Below are 17,999 nucleotides of genomic sequence, written 5' to 3' on the forward strand. Positions count from 1 at the left end.
AGACTGACGGTCAGGTTTGTGTACGTAATTTGTAAGTATAATGACGATGAGCGTGGAATATACGTATTGTTCTCTATTCCACATTTAATTGGAGTTTGGAGTGACATTTCGTTTCAGTCTCGGGAGCTACGAGATGTTCAACTACAGAGGAGTCGGTATGTAGCGAGAAATGCAGCGAACAGCCACTGAAATCCAATAAAGCAGCGAAGCTCGACAAGAATTTACACGTATCTATGTCTATATACAGAGTGGTCAGAAAAAGCCGGAAAAGCTTGTAAGTGTGTTGTAGGGTAGGCTGTGCTGACAAATATTTGTTAAGAAAAAAATTCGATACGTTGTGCCGTTTCCGGGTTAATTGGCATTCAAGGTAGGCAATTAGGCCGCTGCGCACAGAAATTCAAGCGGCCCACCAGAGACTGTGTCACCAAATGTGTCCTTCGTTTGATTTTCTAAAAACCGAGCAAGACAGTGATACGAAAATTGGACATGGGACGGTAGTAAGGAGCAAAGACCAAAGGCTGAGCAGTCTCATGCACTGTCATCTACGCTTTGGGAACAACTGGCACTAAGTGTATCAGCGGTCATATGTAATGGGTTCGGAATGAGACGTAGGCACGAAAGATTCAAACAAGTGAGAAAGGCATAATGTTGATTTTATTATTAACAGCCGCTTATAAAATTTGTTCAATATGAGTGTCGAACGCGTCGGCTAGGTGCTGCGTCCGCAAAACGACGTAATGAACAGCTGCTCGTAGAAGTTGTGGTGGAATCTGAGCCACGTCTCCTGCATAGGGCCTTCAGATCAGGTAGACATCGATCTTGTGCCGTGTAAACGCGTTCTTTTAGATATCCCCAGAGGCGAAAGTCACATGGATTAATTTCAGGTGAACTTGCAGGCCATGCATCTGCAAAACCTTTGGAGATAACATGAAGGGCTTATTTCAGTAGTGGTACAAGTCCATTTTTGTTCATTCTGAGATACCAATTAAAGTTACATGAGCGCTGAAAAATCTGCAGTTGAGATACCAGAAATGTTCAAGTATACAGGGTGATTCAAAAAGAATACCACAACTTTAGGAATTTACGAGTAAAACTCTGCAACGACAAAAGGCAGAGCTAAGCACTATCTGTCGGAGAATTAAGGGAGCTATAAAGTTTCATTTAGTTGTACATTTGTTCGCTTGAGGCGCTGTTGACTAGGCGTCAGCGTCAGTTGATGCTAAGATGGCGACCGCTCAACAGAAAGCTTTTTGTGTTATTGAGTACGGCAGAAGTGAATCGACGACAGTTGTTCAGCGTGCATTTCGAACGAAGTATGGTGTTAAACCTCCTGATAGGTGGTGTATTAAACGCTGGTATAAACAGTTTACAGAGAATGGGTGTTTGTGCAAAGGGAAAAGTTCTGAACGGCCGAGAACGAGTGATGAAAATGTAGCAAGCATCCAGCAAGCATTTGTTCGCAGCCCAGGAAAATCGACTCGCAGAGCTAGCAGAGAGCTGCAAATTCCACAATCAACTGTATGGAGAGTCCTACGAAAAAGGTTAGTTATGAAACCTTACCGTCTGAAATTGGTTCAAGCACTGTCTGCAGCTGATAAGATTAAAAGAATCGATTTCTGTGATTTTATCCTTGCTCAAATGGAAACAGATGAATCTTTCGTTTCAAAGATTGTGTTTAGTGATGAAGCAACTTTCCACACTAACGGGAAAGTCAACCGTCACAATGTCTGTATATGGGGCACTGAGAATCCGCGAGAAACAACTCAGTATGAACGTGACTCGCCCAAGGTGAACGTTTTCTGTGCCATTTCAGCCAATAAAGTTTTTGGTCCCTTTTTCTTCGAAGGTGCTACTGTAACTGGACTACGGTATCTGGAGATGTTAGAGAATTGGCTGTTCCCTCAGCTCGAACAAGAAGCACAACAATTCATATTTCAGCAGGATGGAGCGCCACCACATTGGCACTTATCTGTCCGTAACTACCTGAACGTCAACTACCCGAGGCGATGGATCGGCCGCCAGGCAGCCCGTGACAGAGCACTTCATCACTGGCCTCCAAGAAGCCCTGATCTTACCCCCTGCGATTTTTTCTTATGGGGCTATGTTAAGGATATGTTGTTTCGGCCACCTCTCCCAGCCACCATTGATGATTTGAAACGAGAAAGAACAGCAGCTATCCTAACTGTTACGCCTGATATGCTACAGAGAGTGTGGAACGAGTGGGAGTATCGGGTTGATGTTGCTCGAGTGTCTGGAGGGGGCCATATTGAACATCTCTGAACTTGTTTTCGAGTGAAAAAAAACCTTTCTAAATACTCTTTGTAATGATGTATAACAGAAGATTATATTATGTTTCTTTCATTAAATACACATTTTTAAAGTTGTGGTATTCTTTTTGAATCAGCCTATATATACTTGTTCAAGTATATATACTTGTTCAAGTATATATACTTGAATATTTCTGGTATCTCAACTGCAGATTTTTCAGCGGTCATTTAACATTAGGACTCTGTATCTCGGAACGAACAAAAATGTACTTGTATGTACCACTATTGAAATAAGCCCTTCACATGTTCGTGGAAGGTTGCATTAAGCAGATCTTTCACTGGGCGAGCGACGTGAGGTATTATCCCATCTTGCATGAAAGAAGTGGTTTCCATACAATTGCGCTCTTCAAAAGCAGGGATCACATGCTGTACAAGCAGGTCTCGATAACGAGCAGAAGTCACGCTACACCTGAGAGGCCCTCTGGGCGAGTGCAGTGGCTCTTCGTGCACAAAACGTGATTTAACAGTGCTCCAGATTCGGAAATTCTGTGTGTTCACTATACCCTGTAGCGTAAATGGTGCCTCGTCTGTCCACAGAGCCTGGCCACTTGTCATCAAATTTGATCCGTGCCAGAAACCGAAGAGCAAATTCAGAACATTGCTGTGGATCATGAGGTTTCAGTTTCTGGACCGTCTGTGTCTTATACTGTTAGCAGTGTTCTCGATAGGCATACAGTTTGCTCGAGCTATACTCGTAGAGAGTACCGCCCCAGACTTGCACCTAGTGGCCAAAATCAGAACTAATTTTTTCCAGCATAATTCCGTTCCACATTAACGCACTAGTATATCTACCACGTTTCGCTGCCATACGATAATTACAAGCCACATTGGACCTCCGTCAGTAGCTTCTCTTTAATTATAACCACCCGCTATATACACAAATCAAATTTTTTTTCCATTACCCCAGTTCCCAGAACTCCTGAAGATAGACGTTGACTGTGGATATGGTATCACAGACACAGTTCCTTTGACTGTTTAGAAATGTCACCAAACCCGCCCAAAGATGTAAACAACGATGCATGAGCATCGCCTATTAGACGGTGGTGGTCCGACAGCCAATCAGTTCCAGTCATTCCACCAGGAAGGAGGTACACGGCTTGTGTTGTCTGTTGTTCAACCGCGCCTAGACGGTCAATATCGCGGTTCGATCCCGTCCGCATTGTTACTTTGTGCCAGGAAGGGCTCTCAACAAGAGAAGTGTCCATGCGTCTCGGAGTGAGCCAAAGCGATGTTGTTCGGACATGGAGGAGATACAGAGAGACAGGGGCTGTCGATGACATGCCTCGCTCAGGCCACCCAAGGGCTACTACTGCAGTAGACGAGCGCTATCTACGGATTATGGTTCAGAGGAATCCTGACAGCAACATCACCATGTTCAATAATGCTTTCCGTGCAGCCAAAGGACATCGCGTTACGACTCAAACTGTGCAATAGGCTGCATGATGCGCAACTTCACTCCCGTCGCCCATGGCGAGGGCTATCGTTTGCAACCTCGACACCATGCAGCGCAGTACAGATGGACCCAACAACAAGCCGAATGGACCGCTCTGGATTGGCATCACGTTCTCTTCACCGATGAGTGTCGCATTCAACCAGACAATCGTCGGAGACGTGTTTCGAGGCAACCCTGTCAGCCTGGGCGCCTTAGACACACTGTCCAGCAAGTGTAGCAAGGTGGAGGTTCCCTGCTGTTTTGGGGTGGCATTATGTGGGGCCGACGAACGCCCAGGTGGTCATGGAAGCGCCGTAACGGCTGTACGATACGTGAATGCGATCCTCCGACCGATAGTGCAACCATATCGGCAGCATATTGACGAGGAATTTCTCTTCGTGGACGAAAATTGGCGCCCCTATCGTGCACATCTTGTGAATGACTTCCTTCAAGATAACGACATCGCGCGACTAGAGTGGCCAGCATATTCTCCAGACATGAACCCTATCGAACACGCCTGCGATAGGTTGAAAAGCGCTGTTTATGGACGACGTGACCCACCAACCTCTCTGAGCGATCTACGCCAAATCGCCATTGAAGAGTGGGACAATCTGGACCAACAGTGCCTTGATGAACTTGTGGATAGTATGCCACGACGAATAGAGGCATGCATCTACGCAAGAGGACGTGGGTACTAGAAGTACCGGTGCGTACAGCAATCTGGAGCACCACCTCTGAAGGTCTTGCTGTATGGTGGTACAACATACAATGTGTGGTTTTCATGAGCAATAAAAAGGTCGGAAAGGATGTTTGTGTTGATCTGTATTGAAACTTTCTGTACAGGTTCCGGAGCTCTCGGAACCGAGGTGATGCAAAAGTTTTGTTGGTGTTTGTACATATTGTAAGTTACAGACCTCCAATGTACACTCCTGGAAATTGAAATAAGAACACCGTGAATTCATTGTCCCAGGAAGGGGAAACTTTATTGACACATTCCTGGGGTCAGATACATCACATGATCACACTGACAGAACCACAGGCACATAGACACAGGCAACAGAGCATGCACAATGTCGGCACTAGTACAGTGTATATCCACCTTTCGCAGCAATGCAGGCTGCTATTCTCCCATGGAGACGATCGTAGAGATGCTGGATGTAGTCCTGTGGAACGGCTTGCCATGCCATTTCCACCTGGCGCCTCAGTTGGACCAGCGTTCGTGCTGGACGTGCAGACCGCGTGAGACGACGCTTCATCCAGTCCCAAACATGCTCAATGGGGGACAGATCCGGAGATCTTGCTGGCCAGGGTAGTTGACTTACACCTTCTAGAGCACGTTGGGTGGCACGGGATACATGCGGACGTGCATTGTCCTTTTCGAACAGCAAGTTCCCTTGCCGGTCTAGGAATGGTAGAACGATGGGTTCGATGACGGTTTGGATGTACCGTGCACTATTCAGTGTCCCCTCGACGATCACCAGTGATGTACGGCCAGTGTAGGAGATCGCTCCCCACACCATGATGCCGGGTGTTGGCCCTGTGTGCCTCGGTCGTATGCAGTCCTGACTGTGGCGCTCACCTGCACGGCGCCAAACACGCATACGACCATCATTGGCACCAAGGCAGAAGCGACTCTCATCGCTGAAGACGACACGTCTCCATTCGTCCCTCCATTCACGCCTGTCGCGACACCACTGGAGGCGGGCTGCACGATGTTGGGGCGTGAGCGGAAGACGGCCTAACGGTGTGCGGGACCGTAGCCCAGCTTCATGGAGACGGTTGCGAATGGTCCTCGCCGATACCCCAGGAGCAACAGTGTCCCTAATTTGCTGGGAAGTGGCGGTGCGGTCCCCTACGGCACTGCGTAGGATCCTACGGTCTTGGCGTGCATCCGTGCGTCGCTGCGGTCCGGTCCCAGGTCGACGGGCACGTGCACCTTCCGCCGACCACTGGCGACAACATCGATGTACTGTGGAGACCTCACGCCCCACGTGTTGAGCAATTCGGCAGTACGTCCACCCAGCCTCCCGCATGCCCACTATACGCCCTCGCTCAAAGTCCGTCAACTGCACATACGGTTCACGTCCACGCTGTCGCGGCATGCTACCAGTGTTAAAGACTGCGATGGAGCTCCGTATGCCACGGCAAACTGGCTGACACTGACGGCGGCGGTGCACAAATGCTGCGCAGCTAGCGCCATTCGACGGCCAACACCGCGGTTCCTGGTGTGTCCGCTGTGCCGTGCGTGTGATCATTGCTTGTACAGCCCTCTCGCAGTGTCCGGAGCAAGTATGGTGGGTCTGACACACCGGTGTCAATGTGTTCTTTTTTCCACTTCCAGGAGTGTATTTTTCTGCCTGCACGTGAAGACTAATCTCCGGAACTACTGTAGGGATTTTGACGTGGTTTTCACTATAAGGTAAACTGATTCATGAGGAAGGTACGTAATTTGTCACAGCTATGCCAGTCTAGTTCGGTGGTAGATTATTAATGCTACCTGTGGAAAGCTGGAGCAGATCATTTATACATTATAATATACAGTGTAGTTTTTTGAGCTGGGGGAATTCTTAGACACTCTGCGGGTTCTTGACAAAATGTGTGTTAGCAATAGAAGTAGAATTTTTCTCTACCAGTGATACTGCAGAAGGCCGGCCGCGGTGGTCTAGCGGTTCTAGGCGCGCAATCCGGAACCGCGCGACTACTACGGTCGCAGGTTCGAATCCTGCCTCGGGCATGGATGTGTGTGATGTCCTTAGGTTAGTTAGGTTTAAGTAGTTCTGAGTTCTAGGGGACTGATGACCTCAGATGTTATGTCCCATAGTGCTCAGAGCCATTTGATACTGCAGAATGCTTTCCGCTCACTTCAGTGTAGAGCAATTGTAGGGTGGGTGACTTCTATACTGGATAATGGTGGAATGTGCCCTACACAGGCTAGTCCCACTTTACATTGTATACATATTCTTGCTCTACATTAGAATTTACCGGCTACAGTTTTCCTTCTCTTATCAGGAAGTTTGTGGGACGAAACCTGTTTAAAGGTGATGAGACCAGAGCCAGCGAAGCATCTGGTTTCATGAGCTTTGTAAGCTTCACGTCGTAAGGGGTGGGCGGCTGAATGCTGTCATGCCGAAAGGTGCTGAGCTGATGTGCTGACTTGTCCCAGATGGACTTCTGTCGTACTCTTCCGCAGCTGTCAGTGTGGCTACCCCCGTGTGGAGGACTAGTATTACCGTTAGCAGCCAGGAACAGGACGGAGTCCACTCAGCTTTGGTACGCCAATGGACAGCTACTTCAGTAAGAATTAGCGGCTCTAAGGCCTGCAAAGTCACAAGTGGTCGGGAGAGCGATGCGCTGACCCCAAGCTGCTCCACACCGCATCCAGATGAAGCCATTGGCTCAGGATAACACGTAGAGAGATCGCTCCCGATTGGCCAGTCTGTGTCAAGAGCGGCCGCGCTATTTTGGGCTGCTATAGTCGGTGATTGCGTCGGAGATGAAAATATTCGTTTCAGTGTTTTTTGTATTCCAGCCCAAGAGTGATATTGAAGTGGACGCTGTAGATAGTGTGGGCATGCTGGTGCCCTTGGCACCGGTCCTACAAGACCGCTCTGATCGGCGGGCGACTGAAATCGTGGCGGGCATTCAAATCCGGGCAACACGGGCAATTTTCATGAATTTTCGCAACAAAAAAAGAAAAATCCCATAAGAATAACATGGGCGGAAGTGAATTTTCCAGCAACACGGATTATGTAAATATACTGGACGATAAAAACTTATTGTGGCCCTGAATAGGGCCGTTTATTGAGAACACTACTTTCAATCAAAGTACAATCACCCACAATGCGACAATCTTCCAAAGAAGAAGGACCACTTGCCTTCACCCACAAGTGAACGCTATAGTCTGAATTGATCTTAAAACGTCTACGACAAGACAAGGACAAATTACTGTGAGGATAAAGGTAGGAACCCTCATTAGCAATCATAATCTCAGAAACAGGAATACTCCGGTATGCTAAGATTTCTCTGCTTTCAAAGGATTCCAAACCTGGTCTCCCTGCATTGTTACAGGCAACGAAAGCTACAGTCAGCCATCCGTTACCCAAACTAGAGGAAGAAGATACCTTCATTATAGAAAAATTTAACCTAGCCCCACAAAACAAAGTAGGACCATGAATAAGAAGAAATTGAGCAGTTTTAGAAACCGCTCTTGTTTCGTTCTTTTTGCCCTTGCCAGAAGATGAAGCACCAAGGGTGCCGTCCACATTGACAAGTGATTTATAAACCAGCAATCGCCGGCGACGACGATAACAACGTTTACATACTCCAGGCGATCGAGAAATCCACTGTCCAGTCACATTAATGTGACCAGCTGTCAAAAGATTGAATAACGCGGGACTTGCAGGAAGAGCGTCAGTGAAGTTCTGGAAGGTACTGACAGGGATCTGGAGCTAAGACGACTCCAGCGCCGTGGCCAGATGCTCCAGGTTTCCCGGTTGACGATCCATGGTACGAACAGCCCGATCGAGTTGGTATTACAGATTTCCGATTATGGTCGAAATCCATGGTGTCTGCAGACCAGGGGAGTACGGTAAACTCGTCCTGTTGCTCTTCGAACGCTGTACGTGCACTTCCTCGCTTATAAATGCCATCGTGCCCAAGGAAAACAATTTGCATGCCTACATAGTGTAACCTCCCCCTCACTTATCGACCTTAATGACAGTGAAAAATTAAACCGCGTGTACCCAATGGAAATTTGGGAAAAGCAATCGTCACCAAAGTTAAACTGTCGGTAAAGAGGGAGGAAAGGGTTACATCTAAATGAAAGGAAAAATGCAAATGAAACTGGTGGAAATTAATTTTGAAAAGCGGTAAAGTTAATAAAGATAGTCAATGTGCGGCCGTTACGTTAACAATTAACTAGCGTTAATTAGATATTTGAGATTTGGGGGAAATTACGGTCGCCAGTCCTAAGGACAATTACTATAGTAACTGAAAAAGAAAGGTTATTACACATATAATTAGCACTAGAAGCGTGGCAACTGAAGGTTGACACGTGTAGTGTGAAAACTGAAAGTTTGTCAGAAGTAATAAATTTCGCTACACCCTGACTTAATTTAGCAAAAGAATTAATAAAACCGGAAAATCGAAAGTTAATTTAGTGACTGAAGTTAATAGTGAGCTTTCTTTCTGAAGCACATCGAAATTCAGTAAAATACGGTTAGTCTTGGACTACCTCAACAATCATTTCAAAAGCTACTTGAATCTACGCAATTTAGAAATAAGAGATTTAACTTTGAACTTGAATTAAATGATTCTGAACAATTAACAATAGTAAAATTTAGTACGTACCAAGCTGAGCTGCAGTCACAGGTAAGCTAAAATACGGTAACAAAACTCGCACTCTTAATTCGTGCTTGTGTAATCTAAATATTGTAGCCAGCTATGAATACTTTGACTGAACTTTGAAATTAAAGCAGTGAAATGCTATATTTTATTTTAATGCTGGCGTTTGAATTTCAACGACACTCGGGTTCATTCCGGAAAAGGAAGGGACCCTGCTTGGTAATGCAATTGGGACAATGAGCAACAAAGGTTCATGCTACGTTCCTGTATTTTAGTGAGAAAAATTTAACAGTTTGAAAAGCTGAGGTCTGCCATACAGTTCTAAAACTTTACGTGCTTCCAGTCTTCCTTGTTGGTTGATTGAAGGTTTGTAGCCGTCGATCGAGGAGGTGGCGACAGTCACTCATTGTCGGCCGTCGCTGTTGCAGAAGCTGGATGTTGGCGCGCCTCCTTCTCGACACGGTCACCAGGCGAAACGGGCTCTTGATGTGCGCCAGCTAATGCTTCCCGTCCGCGACACCATGTCAGAAACTATCATCGCAAGTCGAGCGCAATTACATGCTGCCAAACCCCGAAAGCGCGGCAACTCGCGGGAGCTTTACACAACACACCTGCTCCACTCACTACTCCAGCCAGACTCCCTCTGCTCATCCCGCGCTCCACGCGACAGAGTTAACACTACCAAAGATCCTACACACTTTGATTCTTCACACGACCTATCGATGTAATCGTTCGATAGCAGTTTTCCCTAGGCAGGACCCAGCGTAAAAATACAAATAATATTTACGAAACAAACCAATTATACATCGACATAAATGCAAAAAATATATATACAAATAGTAAAACAATTACAATATACGAAGACACAGAAATGTTATATATTGAGGCAACAAAAGTAAGGAAAACAAATTTATAGTACAATAGATGGAAATAGGAGGATATGCATTTCGGGCGTTACAATAGTCTCGAATCATAACCATCTCCTGGTTGCAGGGTGGTTTTTTTTCTGACGTTTCACGTCGTACAGGCCAACGACCGTCTGTCCGATGTAACATAAAATGTGATTCATCAGAAAGGACCACCTGTCGCCACTCAGTGGACTTCCAGCTGTACTGGCGTGCAAATTCCAGCTTTCGTCGTAGATGAATAGCAGTCACCAACGGTGCATGAAACCAGGCATCTGTTGCGGAGCTTCATACGCACCAACGCTCGCTGGGCGGTGATTGAGGAGACACTGTTGCTAGTCCCTTGGTTCATCTGGGCTGTCAGTTACCTAACAATTTACTTTCTCCGCAGCCGCCATTCACCTGTGTCATAGGAACGTGCGATAAATCGCTCCGTTTCCGTTTTACGTCGAAACCTGCACTGATTTCCGCGTTCCCCCTCCGTTGGTATTCTTTCCACATGCCGTCTGTGGGTGGCTACAGCATGTTGACGTCGAATATAAGCGGTGACCTCATTAACGTGAGTGGGCCATGCAAAAGGGTCTAGCTTGTGTTCTTAGTGTTTCTGGCACCTGACTTCAGCAAAAGTTACTGTTAGTGATTTGGTTCCCGAACTGCCCAGTGAATTCGCTAAGTCACGACAACCATGGGTGAACAGTGGATGGCACCGAGTTTGATGGCACAATGATGAATGCGCTGGACTCTCACTCCTCAGTACGGATATTCAAAAAGCTGTATGGACCTACGCTTTCTTCTTCAATAAAATTCTTCAGGGTATCAGACCGCATCGTCGACGAAGAACATCTGAAGACAGAACTTGAACGCCTCAGGTCCATCTTCGGAACTAATGGCGATGGGAAGCAGACGATAGACAGCACCATGTCGACAAGGGAGAAGACTAATAGGGAAGAGGGGAAGGAGGCACAGAGCATTGCTGTGTTACCATATGTACAAGGGGTCACCGAACGTATTGGCAAAATTCTACGAAAAGCCGACACCAAACCAATTTTCCGAAGCAGTAACAAAATATCAGACATGCTCGGTTCTACCAAGGATGCAGTTGACAAACTACACACAGCTGGCGTGTATGAAATTGGTTGTGCGTGTGGATTAGTCTACATAGGTGAGACGGGACGTCCGATTAGCACAAGGCTCTCGGAAATGAAAGATATATCCGCCTGAAACAACACACTAAGTCAGCAGTGGCGGAACACCGAGACGAGTGCGGGAAACCAATATTTTTTCAAGAAGCCCGCGTCCTGGCGAAACAGCCTCTCACTTTCAAAAGAAAGATTAGAGAGGCGATAGAAATAGCCAAAAGACCCGCCAATATGAATAGAGAGGACGGGTACAAGCTTCCGAGGTCTTGGCTGCCTGCTATAGCAGGGCTACGGAGCGGCGGCAGAGCCGTGGCGGCCCATGCAGACACGCGGAGAGCCGCAGTAGTGGTCGCGAGCACACAAAGCAATGGCACGCCGCAGCCGGCTTCTGGACAGCATGTAAACAGTGTGACGTCACAGCCATCACCTGTTCGCTATTCGTCCGTCTCCTCCAATGGGGTGGATTAATATAAAGACCAATAGAAAACAGCTATTTCAGCCAATGACAGATAATAAAGGAAACACCAATAAAGCATACCTTTCACCCCTCCTCCTCCTCCTTTTACAGCCAATCAAGTAATCGACACGGTTTTCTCGTGCAGCTATTTAAGGAACCAAGTGTGTTTCATTTAGCAGTTTAACGTAAGGCCCTGATGAAGGCTAGCTGCAACGCTGGCCGAAACGTTGGCGCATTTTAAATTATGACGATGCTGTCTGATACCCTGAAGAATTTTATTGAAGATGACAACGGCCGCGGAAGCCTACGCTTACAGCTACGCTTTCTTATTTAGACACAATCACAAAATACCCTGCCAGTCCGAAATGTTTCAGAACTGGATTAAGAACAAAACTTGAGAAACGTTAAGATGCTGGTTCTAAAGCTTTAGGTGTTGTACACTGTCTCCTGCCACCTACGTATAACGCGCAGAACGTTCGTATAACCGCCTGAGAGTGCTGGAAGAGTCCTTCCTTGGAATGTTGTTCAACAAGTGCGTCGCACTAGTTTCAATGTCAGTTATATCCCCAAAGCGTTTACCACTCATGTTAATTTCTGCATTTTGTAGTTTTGTAACAGGCCCTTATCGATAACACCAAGTCTCGTCACCCGTGATGATTTTTTCTAGAAAACAACTGTCAGCGATTTGCACTTCTGTCAGGTCGCAGCAGGCGTCCACACACCATTTTCTTCGGGTGTCAAAAGTGTGGAACAGACGTTGATTTAGAGATATTGCACGACTGCGATTTGTGATAAAGCGAAGTTCACACTCTTATGAGCCCGCGTTCATTACTGAATACTGCCTGCTGACAAATGATTGGTCGAATGAACGTCTGTTGTTTACAGTTGTTAGTTCAGATTGCCACCGTAGTTACCGTGCTGACATCGCTTATAAGTCAGGAAGAAAATCAGTCTCGAAACTTTCTGGACGGGCGGTGTATAATTACAAACATCACCGGTGTTGTCATTGTCATAGTCATATTCAGAGCCCTCATGCCATAGCCAGATATACAGGGTGGTCCATTGATCGTGACCAGGCCAAATATCTCACGAAAAAAGCGTCAAACGAAAAAACTACAAAGAACGAAACATGTCTAGCTGGAAGAGGGAAACCAGATGGCGCTATGGTTGGCCCGCTAGATGGCGCTGCAATACGTCAAACGGATATCAACTGCATTTTTTTTAAAATAGGAACCCCCAATTTTTATTACATATTCGTGTAGTACATAAAAAATATGAATGTTTTAGTTGGACCACTTTCTTCGCTTTGTGATAGATGGCTCTGTAATAGTCTAGCGGGCCAACCATAGCGCCATCTGGTTTCCCCGTCAAGCTAGACATGTTTCGTTCTTTGTAGTTTTTTCGTTTGATGCTTTTTTCGTGAGATATTTGGCCCGGTCACGATCAATGGACCACCCTGTATTTCTTCGAAACGCATTCTGTTCGCTAGCATCACTGTGTGCAGATCAGGAAGAATTCAAGAGTGTGACCACTCCCAAATAGTCTGCTTACAGTGTTAGCTCACGATGGCTGCAGACATATTGTTATATTTTTACTTATTTCAGTTGAAACGTCCCCTTTGAAAATTTATACAGGACTGTGCTTAAACTGACACACAATATTTTTTAGCGCAACGCAATCTGACTTTCAGAAATCCCTACAAAGGAATGGCCCTGACTAACATTAACCTGTACCTTTCACAAATCACTTACCTCACCAAAAATCTTCGTTACTCGAACTACTGCAATACAGCGAGCGCCACTACTGCCAGCTAAATAAAAGATTCAAACTACTGAAGGCACTAACTACTGATAGGCATAGTTAGCAAATGAAAGAGTTTAATAGAGAACAATCAGTGTATTTACCTTAATAATCATAATATATATGCCATCCAGTCTTACAAATTTCAAATCTCCGCCATTTCTCTCCCCACGTACACCACTGCTGGCGGCTCAGGCACTAACTACTGATAGGCATAGTTAGCAAATGAAAGATTTTAATAGAGAACAAACAATGTATTTACCTTAATAATCATAATATATATGCCATCCAGTCTTACAAATTTCAAATCTCCGCCATTTCTCTCCCCACATCCACCACTGCTGGCGGCTCACCTCTAACTGCGCAACGCTACGCGCTGTTCACGTCCAGCTGCCCAACACTACAATGGCAGACAACAATGCAAACTAGCCACAGACCGCACACAGCACAGCCAGTGATTTTCATACAGAGAGCGCTACGTGGCGGCGGCGTTACCAATATAAGAACCTAAACAGCCTACTTACATAGCGCGCATAGCGTTGCGCAGTTGGAGGTGAGCCGCCAGCAGTGGTGGATGTGGGGAGAGAAATGGCGGAGTTTTGAAATTTGTAAAAATTGATGTCATGAACTGCTGTATTAATTATGACTTTTGATGAATATTAAGGTAAATACATTGTTTGTTCTCTATTAAAATCTTTCATTTGCTAACTATGCCTACTAGTAGTTAGTGCCTTCCGTAGTTTGAATGTGTTATTTAGCTGGCAGTAGTGGCGCTCGCTGTATTGCTGTAGCTTGAGTAACGAAGATTTTTGTGAGGTAACTGATTTGTGAAAGGTATAGGTTAATGTTAGTCAGGGCCATTCTTTTGTAGGGATTTCTGAAAGTCAGATTGCGTTGCGCTAAAAATATTGTGTGTCAGTTTAAGCACAGTCTTGTATAATTTTTCTAAGGGGACGTTTCACAGTTGCCCACTTAAACATGATCAGTGGGTTTCTACACTTCGTACTTATCAGCAGTTTTTACCTCTCAGTTCTTCGGCTCTGGTGGAATAATTGATTACTTGAAACAAGGACAGCGACGAATAAGCTCTCATTCCGTGTAATCTTTTTAGTATCCAAATTGTATACAGCGTATGGCTTCTTTAACTGAGTGTTCTGAGATAAATAGCCAGTGGTCGAAATAAGCAACGGTTTAAATGGACAATGCACGTGAGGCACATGTTTGTAAGTTGAAACTTCCTGGCAGATTAAAACTGTGTGCCCGACCGAGACTCGAACTCGGGGACCTTTGCCTTTCGCGGGCAAGTGCTCTGCCAACTGAGCTACCGAAGCACGACTCACGCCCGGTACTCACAGCTTTACTTCTGCCAGTACCTCGTCTCCTACCTTCCAAACTTTACATAAGCTCTCCTGCGAACCTTGCAGAACTAGCACTCCTGAAAGAAAGGATATTGCGGAGACATGGCTTAGCCACAGCCTGGGGGATGTTTCCAGAATGAGATTTTCACTCTGCAGCGGAGTGTGCGCTGATATGAAACTTCCTGGCAGATTAAAACTGTGTGCCCGACCGAGACTCGAACTCGGGACCTTTGCCTTTCGCGGGCAAGTGCTCTACCAACTGAGCTACCGAAGCACGACTCACGCCCGGTACTCACAGCTTTACTTCTGCCAGTACCTCGTCTCCTACCTTCCAAACTTTACATAAGCTCTCCTGCGAACCTTGCAGAACTAGCACTCCTGAAAGAAAGGATATTGCGGAGACATGGCTTAGCCACAGCCTGGGGGATGTTTCCAGAATGAGATTTTCACTCTGCAGCGGAGTGTGCGATGATATGAAACTTCGTGGCAGATTAAAACTGTGTGCCCGACCGAGACTCGAACTCAGGACCTTTAGGAGACGAGGTACTGGCAGAAGTAAAGCTGTGAGTAGCGGGCGTGAGTCGTGCTTCGGTAGCTCAGTTGGTAGAGCACTTGCCCGCAAAAGGCAAAGGTCCCGAGTTCGAGTCTCGGTCGGGCACACAGTTTTAATCTGCCAGGAAGTTTCATATCAGCGCACACTCCGCTGCAGAGTGAAAATCTCATTATGTTTGTAAGTTGCTTATGTTCCAAAACAATCAACTGCAGGGACATTTTTTATTTTTCAGCAAGATAATGCGCCGTGTCACAAAGCCAGGATTGTGATGCAGTGGTTCGAGGAAGACAATGGCGAGCCCCAGTTCACGTACTGGCTCACAACTCGCCAGATCAAAACCCGATGGAACACATCTGGGATGTGATTGATCGTAGCATCAGGGCTCATGGCTCCCTTCCCCGGAATGAACGGGAATGAGGTGATGTGTGTGTGTGTGTGTGTCTGTGTGTGTGTGTGTGTGTGTGTGTGTGTGCTGATGTGGCATCAACTCCCTCCAGCGACATACCAAGGCGTCATTGCTTTCATACTACAACGTTTCTCCGCTGTTACCCGTGCCAAAGGTGGATACAAAGGCCATTAGGAAGGGGTTATAATGTTCTCTCTGATCAGTATATACACTGCACCAGAGCCCTCAGATGGGAAGTTTTTGACGGTCTATTACACAGGATGTTTCCGCAAGAGAGTGCAGAAATATAACAGGGCAGTAAAAGGACACCGAGAATGCTCCACTGAACACTTTAATGCTGGGAATGTGGGGTCGGAGAAGCCAGCTTAAGGAGATATGCAAGTAAACTTGTCTACCGCTCTGTCAAGCACTACTGTTGCCCAACTTATTTGCAACTAACATACGTCCAAGTTTAGAAGTACTGTGCTGTTTATTTCACATGTGCATTCTTTATTTCCTGCAAGGAAACAAGGAGAACGAACGTGATTACTAGGAAGTCGTGATGCAGGTTTTGTTTACTTTATTCGTCCATAAGGTGGCTCTGTTATATCTTATTTACATTGCCACATGTTACGAATCAACGACAGACCCATTCATTACTCAGTGCTATTCAGAGACGTACTGTACAGTATGATGGATCAGTAGTAGTACCTAACTGACTGACATGCACATTGCGTATGGGGGAGTACGTTGCAATGCTCTCGCTGTTGGAAAGATTTCCGTCCCGACGAATTTTTAATTCTCTCAGTCGACCGATGCGGGGGACTGGTTCATTGCAAAAGAAGAAACGAGCGATCTCGCAGCGTGAGGATCACTCGCACGCCCGATTTTGAAGACGAGGTGCTGGAACGTGTTATAGCGGACCCCCTACCAGTTCTCGTCGTATTGAACATGAAATGGGCGCTGCACATACTAGTGTGTTGCGAGTACTCCACGAACAGTAATTCAACCCACAACGAGTCCATAGAGTGCTTGTGACTGACTTTGCACCAACAAGGATCGCCTTGTGTCAGTGGATGTTCCGACAATGGATTGAACGACCAGATTTCCTGTTCGCTGTTTACTGATACGGCCTCATTTGATCGTGATGGTATTTCGATCATCGTGAATAGCCACTTGTGGGATGAGGAAATTCCTCACGCTGTAGTAGAGTCACAGAATAAGTTGTACCTGGATTGTTGGAGAATGTACCTTGGCTGCTTGTGAGAGGATGGGGATACAACATGACGGTGCAGAGCTTCTGTTCAGTGTGGATGTCCGCAACCATCTCAGTGCTGTATTTCCTGGTCTGTGAATTGGAAGAGAAGGTCCTACGAGGCCTATCTAAAAAGTATCCGACCTTTGGCCAGAAAAAATATTTCGAATACTTGACGGGGTTGGGACCCTAATCTCCTTCAAAGTAGGCCCCTTGTGCTTGCACAAACATAGCCCACCGATACTTCAACTACTGGAAACACCTGTGGAAGTCTTCTTTTGGAATTGTGATCAGCTCGGTCGTCGTATTCCCTCAAAACGGGATCCTGTCAGTGGCGTCTTCAGTTTTGGAAACAACCAGAAATCACAAGGAGCCATGTCTGGAGAGTAGGGAGGTTGGCGAATGGCTGTAATTCCGTTTTCGGCCAGAAATGTTGGATCAAGTAGGATGAATGTGTGGGGGCGTTGTCGTGAAGCAATTGCCAGTTTCCCGCCGTCCACATGTCCCGTCTTTTGTGCCAAACTGCATCACAGAGTCGTCAGAGAACCTCTTGATACTACCCCTTTGTCACTGTTTGTCCTCCCGGCGCGTATACGTGATGCACAATTCCACGGACATCAAAGAAGATAGTCAGCATCACCTTGATTTTGCTTTGCACCTGCGGCACATTCTTCGGCTTTGGAGACTCCGGATGCTTCCATTGCGACGACTGTCTTTTTGTTTCGGGGACATACCCGTACACCCATGACTCATCTCTAGTTATCACGGTGTTCAGAAACCCAGGACCGGTGTTGGTGGTGTCCAGAAAGTCCTGTGCAATGTCAAAACTGAGGTCTTTTTGTTCCGGCGACAACAACTTGGCCACAAATTTCGCAGCCACTCGGTGCATGTTCAAATCATCACGCAAAATTTAATGTGCAGAATCTTTACTCACTCCAACCTCTTGGGAAATCTCCCGCACTGTCAAACGACCATCTGCCATGACCAGATATTACACCCTCTCAACAACAGCTGCATTTTGGGCCTGCCAGAACGGTGATCACTC

The 17,999-nt window shown here is 46.4% G+C and overlaps 1 protein-coding gene and 1 non-coding gene across 2 annotated transcripts in view; both read left to right on the forward strand.

Annotated features, from left to right (window-relative positions):
* LOC126092634 (gamma-aminobutyric acid type B receptor subunit 2) overlaps positions 1 to 17,999 on the forward strand; it is a gene marked incomplete at its 5' end in the record, with an annotated part of 461,219 nt that overhangs the window by 405,563 nt on the left and 37,657 nt on the right. The window contains 2 exons of the mRNA XM_049908357.1: positions 9,790 to 9,843; positions 10,347 to 10,370. Of these exons, the coding sequence (XP_049764314.1) occupies positions 9,790 to 9,843; positions 10,347 to 10,370 (78 nt within the window). The remainder of the gene's footprint in view (positions 1 to 9,789; positions 9,844 to 10,346; positions 10,371 to 17,999) is intronic.
* Trnal-caa (transfer RNA leucine (anticodon CAA)) lies at positions 15,346 to 15,420 on the forward strand. Its single transcript has one exon. It is a non-coding gene; the product is annotated as a tRNA-Leu (tRNA).

This window comes from Schistocerca cancellata, chromosome 7 (assembly GCF_023864275.1).
Source record: "Schistocerca cancellata isolate TAMUIC-IGC-003103 chromosome 7, iqSchCanc2.1, whole genome shotgun sequence".
NCBI classification, from domain to species: Eukaryota; Metazoa; Arthropoda; class Insecta; order Orthoptera; family Acrididae; genus Schistocerca; species Schistocerca cancellata.